The following is a 13,838-nucleotide window of genomic DNA, read 5'->3' on the forward strand; positions in this document are numbered from 1 at the left end:
TATCAATATCCATATGTATTTATTTTTCATTAATATAGGTAATCATTTTCATATTAAAAGAAAAAAGAAATCATTTGCTATCAACTCTTTCCATAATCAAAGCTAAAAAAACTTTAATTCTAAATCGTCATCTCCACTCCAATCATCTTCCTCGTCTTTATTTTCTTTCTTACAAGACTCAAAACAACTACCTCCTAATTCAAAAGGCTATAGTTAGAATCTTTTGAGTCTATATATTAATCTCTTCCATGCCTGGATGCCTTGATCTGCATTGATGAGATATTACTCTTTCCTATAGTTAATTTCTTAAATTCAACCAACGCATCAAATAGTTTGAGACCATTAATTTGTTATTAAGGCATCGTGCTTGTAGAAAATAAGATACATATTGCCTAAAAATTAATTAAATTTCTATCAATTTGTATCTCAAATAGAGGGTTCTCCCTATTAGTGATTCAATTGAACAAATTCTTATAAAACTTCTCATGTTTATTTATTCCAATCAAACACATTCAATAGGTTTTGTAGATTTTTAAGCATATGGTTGATTTTATTATTAGTCCAGCTCCCCATAGGAAAATATCCAATTATGTATTCATTGATCAATGAGATTGACATACAACTAAATCCATGCCCTTGTAAACGTCTTCACTAAATAAGAAAGAGAGAACACATTTCCTAGTTTGAAAAGTCAAATTGCTTAACAAATTATTTGACCATTGAAATAAAGCAGATGATAAGTTAATTGGAGCCTACAATGCATCTTTCCCTTTCATCACTTTGCTGTCCATCATGTCTTCAATAAAATGGCCTAAAGAAAAGTGTGAGGATCCACCATCTATCATGACTTTTCTACTTATTTTTTGCATTTCTTTCTTCTTCTGCCTCACCTCACTATTGGTATTCATTAGGTTCCTTAATCCATTTTCAATCTCATGAGCACTTACAATATGATCACGATCCTTATTGTAATCAATTTTAATTTCTACCGCCAACCTCAAATCTTTCACCATTTGAAATGCGTTGATTTGTTGTTCTGCATATATTGGCCAAGTGGCTACTGGAACACCATACCATATGCTTTCTAGCAAAGAATTCCATCCACAATGAGATACAAATCCTCCAACAGCTGAGTGGGCTAAAACCGCTATTTGTGGAGCCCATCCAATCACCTTTCCAATTCTAGCCGTCCGATGTAAAAATCCTTCTGGTAGAACTTCCTCAATATTTTCATAGCCGCCTGGAAATTCCATTTTACCCTTTTGGGGAGGTTGGCTAAGGGACCACAAGAAGCGATGCCCGCTGTGCTCTAACCCATATGCTATCTCCTTGATTTGATCCGCACCAAAGCTTCCCCTGCTCCCGAAGCACAGGAAAATCACAGACGATGGAGGCTGATCGTCAAGCCAACTCATGGGTCCAACGGGATACACCTCGGGTACTGTACTGCCAGAAAGTGATTGAATGGCATGTGATTCAAGCTCAATAAACGTATTTACCAGAATGCCCTTGACTTCTCTGAATCTCCTCGTGTGATACAGAAGCATCTCAGCCCCTCCGCTTTCCTTGTCAAACATCCAAGCAGGGAAGACCTTACCCGGAACTGAGTTAACAAAAGTCGGAACATCCAACTCAGCATCCGAGTCTTTGAACTCATTAATATCCAAGCCCTCATAATCATGAAGGAACTGAACATGTAACAGGAAGCCAAGAACAGCAGCGCCGGAAGAGAAGAAGAGATAGGAAGGCAGCCCAAACTCATCGGCCACGTCAATCATGTGGGTGCAGAGCATATCAATAATGAACCCAGAGAGCCGAACCGAGTTGGAGCGAGTGAGCTCGTGGACGGCGTCTCGGACGAGTGGTATGTGAACTTTGACGAATTCAGAGATGAAGTGACCAGACAGGGTCGTTTCGGAGCTGACCTCTACAGGAGGAAGTGTGACGAAACGTATGGAATCATAGTCCGTGTCCATACCATCAGTGGACCCAAACGGAAACTTCATGATGAAAATCGTGATTGAGAATCGGGGGTCTCGCTTAGTAATCAGCTTTGCGATCTCCAGTGCAGACGCAAGGTAGCCGATGCCAGGAAATGGGATGAAGACCAGCTCAGTTTGCTCCATCACTAACTAGCAGTTACTGCAAAGACACAGAAAAAAGGGATGTTTCGAGGGCTTTGCGGTGGTGTCACGCTCTTATACTAGTGGCTGGATAGTATTGGAGGGCAAAGGAACCGATGTCAGGTCTTTTAGCTCGTTCCAAGGATGAAAATATCGGTAATTACGGATATATCGGTATTTCGATTTTACGGATATATCGGATATATCGGAGATATATCGGTGGATATTTTGACATAAAATATTGGTAGACCTAAAATTGACCAAAACTTATAAAAATATAAAATAAAACTTTTAGAAGTGAAATTAAAGTATAATAGATATTTTAAAGTTATTTTATTAAATAAATTAATGTATATATAATATTGTACGTGTCAATAAAAAATATAAATTTGATAAGTGTATATTGATTATTAAATTATATTAAATATTATTTGATCATTATATTGTGATATTTGATTATAATATATTTCGATGGATATTTTAACACAAAATATCCGTAAACCTAAAATTGATCAAAACTTATAAAAATATAAAATAAAAAAAACTTTTAAAAATGAAATTAAAAACATAATAGACATTTTAAAGTTATTTTTTCGAATAAATTGATATATATATATATATATATATATATATAAATTTGATAAGTGTATATTGATTATTGAATTATATAAAAAATTATTTGATGATAATATTGTGATTATAATATGTTTAATTTTAAAATCTATTTAATATTAAAATTATGATATATTATAAAATAAATGATGATAAATATATAAAATATTAATATATTAATAATATTAAAAACACTATGAATAAAATTATGATATTTTTTACTAATCAATTAAATGAAAAAATTTCATTTAATTATAAAATAGTTATAATTAATTTGTTATTTAAAGTGTTTTTTTAATATTTTATTTATATCCTAAGTTTTGATATATATTTCTTTAGTGTGTAATATTTATCAAAGGGTTTGTTTGCCCTGGTGGAGCTAGGCCTGAAGTGTAAACCTTTTGTTGGGGGTTCAAATCCCCCCAACAGCAGGAAGAAAAAAGGTCCATTTTGACCGTTGATCGCCTGTGTTAACCGAGCGTTGACCGGCGATATATCTCTGCTATATGTCGTGTCGGCACCCACCGACACACACCGATATTTCGCCGAAATATCGCCTAATTTCGGCGATATTTTCTTCCTTGGCTCGTTCAATGTATTAAAACAAATTCAAATTCAAATTTGGACCCTTTCAGTTGTCCAATAAAATTTTAGTATTAAAAGAAATGACAAATATATGAAACTAGATTACAAACAAAGGAGACCAAGGTATTAAATAATGGGACCAAAGTATAAAGCAATAACATTAATAAGGTACAATGCAATGGGACCACACTAAAGATACAGAGTAATGAGATCAAAGTCTAGGTTGAAGATTGACACAAAGGTAGGTGGTTCTAGATTTCTCTCATTTTAACTTAAAACAAAGAATAAAAATATGATTTATATTATGAAAGTTTAGAACTTGCTTATGAAATACCTAGAGGCAAATAGGTAGCTCTTTTTTTTTTAGCTCAAATTTTTCTTTTTAAATTTTTCTTTAAGAATTATAGATAAAATAAAAAAGTTCAATGGCACAAAGAGACAACCATTTACATGGAAAACCACCCACAAAGTCTCCCAAAAACTTTGAGGATGTGAAACCCATGAGGTCAAAGACCATTGAGGGATTTGGAAAGATGTTTAAAAAAAAAAAAACAATTTAGGAAATTTAAGAATCTTAAAAAGATTTTATTTTTTTCAATTAAAAATATTTAGAAATATTTTCTTTTTTAAATCTCAATTTAAAATTCTTTCAAAATTAATTTTATTCTCAATTTTTGTGTATATAAGTCCATCCTATGTCTTTTATATTATTATTTTCAATTAACTCAATCATACATATCTATTTAATTCTAGATTGATTTTGTTAGCAACCTTGAATCTTCAAAATATATGTAAATCACAAGAAAGTACATATAGTCCTAAAACCAAGATGGATGGAATAAAATTGTCAACTTAATCTAAATAATCTAATCCACTAACAATCTCCCCTTCTCTAGCAATTTTTTTGACAAAATAATGATTACATAAATCTCCTAATATTCTCAAACAGAGTTTACAACTTGTTGATCAATGTCACTCATCTCAACCAAACATCCTATAAATTGATTTTCAATATCTACAACTCATCTAAAAAAATTCTTGAAATCTAGAACATGTAATTTGCATACTCTTAATCAATAAAACATGTGAAAAGCAGTGTGTGGGAAAAAACCAATAAAACAATATAATATGATCACAATCCATCTTGCTTGGAAAAATAGTTATATCTAATTCATCTAGAAAAAAATGGATATCTTCATAAATAAATATTAATACAAGTTATCAATTAGATATCAAAATAATCATTTGAATTTCTCCCTCTTTTTGTTCTAAAATTACTAAAATATAAATTTCTAATCATGTAAGGTTCACTTAGGGCTAATAGAGTGCCAAAGATGCAATTCTTGAGGCAGAGGAGGTGAAATTCCATAGTAGTGTGTGATTTCAAAATTGAGCAAAATTTCAAAATAAATTTTGAAATTAAGTTGAATTTATGAAATCACCATTTCAACTTGAAAATGGTCTTTCAACTCTACCTAGTTGCCTTCTAATGGCCATAACTTATTTGTTTTAGTTTTGATTTGTGCACCATTTGAAATGTTGAACTCTTAAGCTTCAAAACCATATATAGCTTGCCCCAAAAAAAATCTTGGAAAGTGCTTCAAAAATCATGTCAAATTCAAGGTATGTCATATTGTTGAATCTGCCTTATTAGTATTGAATCTCTCTTCAAGCATAATTGATCTTATGCTCTACTTTGGATGAAAGTGACTTTAGCAACTTGTATTCTTTTTCTCTTTCAAACTTGAAATTAAACTCAAAATACATGTTAGATCCATAATTAAGGTTTTAACATCAATTTGAGTTAAGTTGGATGATGTGAGCTTTTTATATTGCATAAATCATATCATATATGTGTCATTAGAGCACATGTTTTGGTTTCAATAAACCCCTTTATGAGTTTAAGGCTTGTGGCTTTATCCATTCTATCTTCCAAAACAAAGAACCTTGGCCTCCATTTTTATAGAGAGAATGTCACCATTGTTACATGTCAAAGTCCAAGTGAGAGGTTATTAGGTAGAAGATTGCAAAGTATTTGAGACCTACATGATCCTCTTCTTCATTTAGATTTTGGTCTAGGAACATCTAGATCAAAGGTATATTTTTTAAGCCCTAGATCTATAGTTTTTGAATTATTATCACTTTTGTTGTGTAGATCTAGTGAACCTAGATAACTAAAGAGCATGCACCTATGATCTAGGGTTATCCATATAGGTTTAGTGCTTAATGCCACCCACCCTTTTAGTTCATTAGTTTAAAGTCAAGAAACAAGAGTGAGTGTTGGGATAGAGTTTGAAATGCACATACATAAAGTTTGAGTCTAATAGATTCTCATGTTCACATATAATTGTTATAATCAAAATGGCACATTTAGAAGATAATGAGATTTTCAATATTACATTTGAAAGGGAAGATCATATATCCTCAAAAATGGGCATAAACACAAACACTCATTCTATGAACCTAGAGAATTACCTTTTTAGGGATCTAAATAATATGAAGAATAAAGGGAACCTAGGTGGCTTAAAGGCCAAGCTACATAAACCAAAAGATGTGGTAAATGTAAGAGTGCATGTCACACAATTTGAAAATGGCCAAAGACGTAATCAAATACAAAATTTGAATAGCAATATCACCTTACAAAATGAGTCCCTCAATTTACATATACAAGTTGACATATCAAATGAGGAGTATCATGCTCATATTCTAGAACATAGTATGACTCGAGTAATAACCTTTATTGTATTTATTTATTTATTTATACTTATTTCACCATTATTTATAATGATTTGAAGTATTTATGTAACTCTCAAATTGTATCTACAAGATCACATATCTTTTTTTCATGAAACTAGATCAACATCGACCATTGATTAGTTTACGTCTTCTGTTTGACAAATCAATTACAATTGTTTACATAGATTATTGTGAAGTTAAACATATAACTTATAAGATATAATTAGCAATTTATGTCCTATATGTAGCATGTGTATCCGCTTCACATTGATATCACTATTGCTACAATGGATTCACAAGCATTTTCTTCCATAAATAAGTCATCCCTAATTATTTTACTCTTATTTAGTAAAGTATGATATTATTGTAATAAATGGATTTATTAATATTATATATTATCCAAAATGAATTTTTTTTTTAAAGTCGAAGCGAATTAGGCCATTGTATTATGCAAACAAATAAGAGCACAAAAAATGGTTTTTTAAAAAGCGCATTTCAATAGTCCCTATGGCAGAATGACATAAATGGAGTGGAATTCAACTCTTAGGGGTGGAATTACCTATGAATAAAGTTAAAGCACTATGTCATAGCAAACTAATATTAAAAAGTCTAAAGGAAGTGTTAAAATATAGCAGGTATTTATAACACCTACTATTGAGTTGATCATATTGTTCCCAAAATAGTGAATTGCTCTAGAGAGTAGTTTTCTATATATAAAAGTGGAATTTAAAAAATGAAAGCAAACACATTGATGTGAAATTGCTTTACATATCACTTTGGAGATCAATGGGAATGAAATTGATAACAATTGATACTCATTCTTCTTCATCAAATCACCTCCTAAACATTGAACTGCTCTAATAAGCAGTTTTAAGACATAACCATATTGGAATTCTTGAAGATTATTTTCATTTCCTTCTATCTTGAACAAATTTAATTCAAAATTGACTCTAATTTATTTATATTACTTTCATAATAATTATTTATTTATAGGTCTCATTTCTTTGGCTAAATATACTTAACTCTCATAAGTTTTAAATTTCATCAAAAACCTCCCTTATTTTGAGTGAGATGGGAGATTAATGAAAAGATAAAAGAGGTATTTGATGAAATTTCAAATCTATGAAGATTAGGTGTATTTAACCAAAATTGCAAGAGTGATTAATGAAATTAATCTCTCTTTTAATTATACTTTATTCTCATTTATTCATACATTTTGTGGCATTTTAATTCATCTCACTTTTTTTCTATTCTTTGATACTATTTGATTATACCTTGAATTTATTTTTTTTTCACCTTCAATAATTTTATTGAAAATTGACTTCTATCACTTCATTATAGCCTAGTCCTATCTCTTTTAAATTTGGTTCAATTAATTCACATGTCTATCTTATTTCGTAGTAGTTAGTTCTATATATTTGTACATTTGTCTCATTGTCTATATGTTCATCCTATTTGTTCATACATCAATCTTATTTATTTCTGTTTTGCTCAATTTCATTGAAATTTGGCTCATTTAATTGTATGTATGTCTCATTTATTCCTGTACGACTCATTTTTAACATCACACCCTAACTAGCTATAAAGATCAATATGAATGGCTTGAATTGTGTTCCAAATATTAATGATGCCCAAGTTGCATAGGTGGATGGTATGGTTTCCAAAAAGTGAGGAGATTTCATCATTCCTATATTGGGTTTTGCTTTTTTAATACTTAATTGAACTAGAAAGCTTATTGTGCGAGAGAGGAAAGCAACGACATCATTTAGGCTCTTGAGATTTTGCTTAAAACATGGATGAGTTCCATATTTTATTGAGGCAAATGAGGGATTATTATTGTTTTTCATGGAGGCAAATGAATGATTATTATTATTATTATTATTACTATTTCATACTTTTAGGGCAAAAAATAACTCATTTAATAATATATGAATGGGTTGTTTCATGTTTTTATTTTGAAAAAAAAAATTAAAAAATAAATGAAATATATCTCTAGTAAGGTATTTGCAATTTGAAACTTGCAAAGAAATTAATTTAGGTAACTTCTTGCTTTTGCATGATGCAAGAATTGAGATTTAATCTTGATTTGTAGGTTTTTTATTTTAAAATATATGTAAAAAGATTAAGACAAAGTAACCAAAATAGAAAAATTATATGCGAAAGTAAAAATTTTTAATGGGACCTTTTTTTTTTGGAAAAAAAAACATAATATATAAAATTACATAAATAGCTTTTATCATAATTATCTTTCTGTTTAAAAGAAAAGTATATAGATTTGACATATTAAGATTTGTTATGATAGAACAAATAATATATTTGTATACACAAAATAATATAATATATTTATTGGTCATTTTCATTTAATTATTTTTATTTTAGCACATTTTGTCAAATTTCTTGCAAAAATTTTTATTGAACGACAACAGTTATATTTTTTTTATTTTCTTAGGTGGCAATTTTGTTTGTTGAAAGTACAAGTTCAAGATTTACGAAAAGATAGTAAGAATTAGATTTCATATGATAATTCCAGCACCCTCATATCATGAACTCAACATCACACCCCAACCAATTGTGAAGATGAATATGCATGGCTTGAATTGAGTTTCAAACATCGATGATGCATATAAGTTGCATGGGTGGATGATATGGTATCTAAAAAATTGGGAGATTCCATCATTCCCATGTTGGGTTTTGCTCTTTTATTACTTGATTGAACTAAAGAACTTACTATGCAAAAGAGGAAAACAATGACATGTTTTGGCTCATGAGAATTTGCTTAAAGCACAGAGGAACTCAACGTCTCACTGAGGAAATGAATTATTACTATTGTTTTTCATTGCGACAAATGAGTGATTATGATTATTTTTTTACTAATATTATTTTTTACCAATTTCTATTTATTTGCTACAACTACAACCCAAAAACCAGAGGATAATAAACAAATACAAATACATTAAAAAAAAAAAAAAAAAAAAAACAACAACAACTTCCCAAATACTAGAACACAATAACATAGCCAAAAAACTCAACAAAAACAAACCAATATTGTTGGAGACTGGTTAAATGACCTGCTACATGACCATACTTAACACTCTCCCTTAAACTAATATATGTAGAAATCAGTTTAGGAATAAAACTTCAACAACTTGCAATGTCCTCCCTTAGACAACATCCTTTGAAGAACAAACTCCAAGTATGCTCCAAAGCTTCACAAAAATGGTAGGCTTGAGGGGCTTAGTCAATATATCTGCAATCTAATCTTCATTTTTATAAAACACCAAATCAATAACACAATCCTTGCATAAATCATGCAGGAAGTAACTTCTCACATCAATATGTTTGCTCTTCCCATGTAGAATTGGGATTTTTTGATAGATTTATTATTGAAAGATTATCACAATAAATTAAAATTGGACCTTGTTGTTAATCATGTATAACTTCAAGTAACCTTTGTAACCAAATAGCTTGACATGAACTTGATGTAGCAATATCAAATTCAACTTCAATAGTTGACAAAGTCACTACCTTTTGCTTTGTGGATGACCATGTGACAACCCCAAAATTGAATATAAACATAGATCCGAAAGCACTCCTTCTATCATCAAGATCTCTAGCATAATCACTATCTGAAAACCCAATCAAACTTGAATTTCCACCATTTTTATACAGAGTTCCAAAATCTATAATGTCTTTCAGATAGCGAAAAATTCTCTTTGCAACTAAGAGATGTACTTCAATTGGATTCTTCATGTATTTACTAATTAAACTAACGACGTGCATATTATCTAGCTTTGTTGATGTCAAATACATAAAACTCTAACAATTTGCTTGTTCAGAGTAGCATCAACCTTTTTTCCTACTCCTTTCTTTGTGAGCTTCAAACCAAGTTCAATTAGAGTGGAAACTAAATTGCAATTCTCCATTTTAAATCTGTCTAGAATTTCCAAAACATTTTTTTTTTTTTTTTTGTGAAGTGAAAACACCATTAGCTAACTGCACTACTTCAATGTCAAGGATATAATGCATCAAACCTAAATCTAACATTTCAAATTCACTCATCATGGATTTCTTGAAATCATTAAGCATGATTCTATCACTACTAGTATAACTGAGATCATCAACATATAAGCACATAATTAAAATTTTCTTATCATTTCTATATTTACTATAGAGCGTATGCTCATAAGGATATTTAAGAAAATCTTCTTTAGCAAAATAAGCATTTATATGACTATGCCAAGCTCTCAGTGCCTATTTTAGTTCATATAATGTTTTCTTTAACTTATATACCTGATTCTCATGACCTTGCTTCACATATCTAGGAGGTTGATTGATGTACACCTCTTTTCCTAATTCTCCATGTAAAATGTCAATTTCACATCCAACTGGTAGATAGACCATAAATTGTGGGCAGCTATTGATAATATTAAACTAATAGTATCAAACCTTGTGATTGGAGCAAACACCTCTTTGTAATCAGCACCATATTCTTATTTGTACCCCTTTGCAACTAAACAGGCTTTATACTTGTCAACTCTTTCATCTTTCTTTAGCTTTGTTTTGTAAACTCATTTAATACCAGTGGATTTTTGCTTTTTTGGAAGTTCAACTAGTTCCCAACTATTGTTTTTCTCTATAAGCCTAATCTCCTCATCCATGGCTTGTTGTCACTTTGAATCTTTGACAGCTTCTTGAAATGTAAAAGGATTATAATCTGCAAATAAAGCAAAGTGAGCAATTTAGTCATCATCATACAAGTCATTTCTCCACTTCCATAATCTATCATCCAAGTCGATTGTTTTCTTAGGCGTAGCTCATTATCAATTGGATCATTTGCTACTTGATTTTCATCAGAGGATTGTATTTGATGATCAATTACATGTTCAGCATTAGAGGATTGCACTTGTGTTTGAATCCTATTTTCATCGCCATCTTCATCAAATGTAGTTGTTGTTTGCTGCTACCTTAGACCATTTTTAGTCTAATTACATGTTTCATCTTCATAAAAAATGGCATCTCTATTGGTCACGATCTTCTTTGTGAGTAGATTGAATAATTTAGGTATATGCTTTGGGAGCTTCACTTATGCCAAGAAAGACACACCTTTCACCCTTATGATCAAGTTTCTTTCTTTTTTCATCTAGAACATGTGCATAAGCAATGCAACCAAAATTCTAAAGTGCTCTACTATTGGTTTTCTCCCACTCCAAGCTTCCTCGGGTTTCATGTTTTGAATAGAAAAAATAAGATTTCTATTCAACACATGAATGCTCCAATTTACTACCTTAGGCTAAAAACTCTTTAGAATGTTCCCTTTTGTTATCAAGCTTCTTACCACATTAAGTATGGTTCTATTTTTTCTCTCTGATACACCATTTTGTTGAGGTGAGTAGGTAGTTGTAAGTTTCCTTCTAATGCCTATCTTATCACAGAGAACTTCAAATTCTTTTGAACAATATTCTTTACCACAATCAGCACACAAAGTTTTGATGGCTCTCCCCGTTTCATTTTCAATATGTGCCTTAAAGCTTTTAAATGCACTAAAGGATTTTTATTTCTCCTGCAAAAAGAAAAACCAAGAAACTATAATCATTAATAAAAGTAATTAAATATCTTTTTCCCTCATTTAAAGTTGGATCATTCAAATCACAAATGACAGAATGAACCAACTTTAGGACATTCTTTGCTCTCTATGACTTTCCTTCTGGGTATTGAGTATGATATTTTTTTTTTTTATAATAACACATTCTTCACAAACTTGAGAAGGAATAGTAATTTAGGGAAGACCTATCACCATATTCTTCCGTTAGAAAGTTGTTAATCCACTAAATTCAAGTGACCATATCAAAAATGCCAAAGTCATGACGAATCAGTCACCTTAGTCTTTAAGTAAGTTTGGACATTTTTTATTTGTAATGAAAATAATCTATTTGAAATCATTTGAACAATCGCTACTACTCTTCTTAAAGGGTAATATATCTCACAAGCTCCTTTCTAAATAGTAATAACATAACCCTTTTCTTGCAATTGACTAGCACTCGACAAGTTACTTTTCAAATCAGGAACATAAGAGACATTAGAAATTGTTTCCACAAAACCATTTTTGGTTTTTATCTTAATGTCACCTTTTTCGACAACCCTCATAGTAAAACAATCACCAAAACTCACATTGGTATTAAAGTCTTCATTTAAATGAGAAAAAAAAAAAAAAAAGACTTACTGCCACACATATGTTTATTGTAGCTTGTGTTCACAAATGAGACACTTGGTTCAATCTTGTTCTCATTCTCATGGAACACTATCAACAAGGTTCCTTCTTCTTTCTACTCTGCAAAATTCGATTTCTGCCACTTCTCTTTGTCTTAGGGTAGCTTGGTATAACATTTAGATTGATAGTGGCTAAGCTTGTGACACTCGTAGCATTCTACCACATCCCTTCCCTCCGCCTTGAAATTATCATTCTTGTAATTGTGATAGTGTCTAATCTATTTCGATGCTGAAGTGGACTAGACCGGCCAATCAGACCGATTCAATCATTAACTAGAAGCCTTTCTGGCCCGGGTAGTAGCCCTTTTAGGTCGTCTATGCTTCGCATCAGATTCAAACCACCATGCTATTGCTGATTCTTTTTGAGCTTTGGCATAAAAAATAATATATGCAACTTTTTTAAACTTTCATTATTTATAAAACTTAAATAAACATAAATATCTAGCTTAACATTTAAAATAATAAAATATATAACTTTTGATATATAGATAAAATTAAATAATATAATTTTTTTTTTCATCTTGAATACTTTCTCACATTTAAATATTATATATGTTATATTTAATAAAATTAAATATATGAATACAATTATATTAATCCTTATTATTGTTTTGTGATAATATAATATCAAATATAAAAAATAAAATATTAATAAATTTTGTAATTATATATATATATATTTCTAATGTCTTGCATCCAATTCAATGACTGATTGGTTCTATATAAATACATTTTCTTAGTGGGACCTTTTTGAAAAAAAACATAACATGTAAAATTACATAAATAGCCTTTTATCATAATTATATTCTCATTTTGCTACGGTAGAACAAATAATGTATTTGTATACGTAAAATAATATAACATATTTTATTTATTTTGTCGAGGAATTTAGAGAATATGAGTTATATGGAAAGTTATAAATGGAAGACTTTCAAGGGAGTATAAAAAATATTAAACTTAGAAGAGTTTTATGCCGTGTTTAAAATTGTAGTTAATTTCTATGTTTAGGGAGAGGAAGAAATAGAAGTAAAAGTAATTATTAAAACTCAATATTTTTTTCTTAGAAATTATATTTATCGATGATTATATAAGATATAAGGATAATTTTAATATTTTTAAAATAAGTAACAATCCGATTGTAAAATCGACTTAAGAAAAAAATATTAGCATTTCAACTTTTTATAAAAAAAAAATACAATTTATGGGTATTCCCCTTTTTAGCCTTTGCTTCATTTTTTTTTAAAAAAAAAAATTTCTACTAAAACCCTAATTTTTTTTATTCCCTTTCTTATTGGACATGAACTACATATTAGTTCCTACCATCTTTTCACACTTAAATAAACTCATTTTGAAAAGTTTAGTGAATTATTTTTTATCATATTTGATAAAATGATTTAAATTAAATTAGAAATAAATCAGTTAGTAATATTCTAATATTAACTTTTTTTTTCTTCAAAATTATATTTTAACAATATTTATAATAGAGGTAAGAATAGTTTAAACATTTTTACCAAC

The 13,838-nt window shown here is 29.8% G+C and overlaps 1 protein-coding gene across 1 annotated transcript; it reads right to left on the bottom strand.

Moving 5' to 3' along the window:
* Window positions 1-623: 623 nt before the first annotated feature.
* Window positions 624-2,141, bottom strand: LOC117927087 (anthocyanidin 3-O-glucosyltransferase 2-like). Its single transcript, XM_034846492.1, has one exon. The coding sequence runs from the start codon at window positions 2,124-2,126 to the stop codon at window positions 753-755; it is 1,374 nt and encodes a 457-aa protein (XP_034702383.1). The 5' UTR covers window positions 2,127-2,141; the 3' UTR covers window positions 624-752.
* Window positions 2,142-13,838: the final 11,697 nt, after the last annotated feature.

Source organism: Vitis riparia, chromosome 12 (assembly GCF_004353265.1).
Source record: "Vitis riparia cultivar Riparia Gloire de Montpellier isolate 1030 chromosome 12, EGFV_Vit.rip_1.0, whole genome shotgun sequence".
In the NCBI taxonomy this organism is placed as follows: domain Eukaryota; kingdom Viridiplantae; phylum Streptophyta; class Magnoliopsida; order Vitales; family Vitaceae; genus Vitis; species Vitis riparia.

Excerpts from the sequence above, each read along its gene's own strand:
- LOC117927087 (XM_034846492.1), bottom strand. The coding sequence starts at position 2,126 with ATGGAGCAAACTGAGCTGGTCTTCATCCCATTTCCTGGCATCGGCTAC.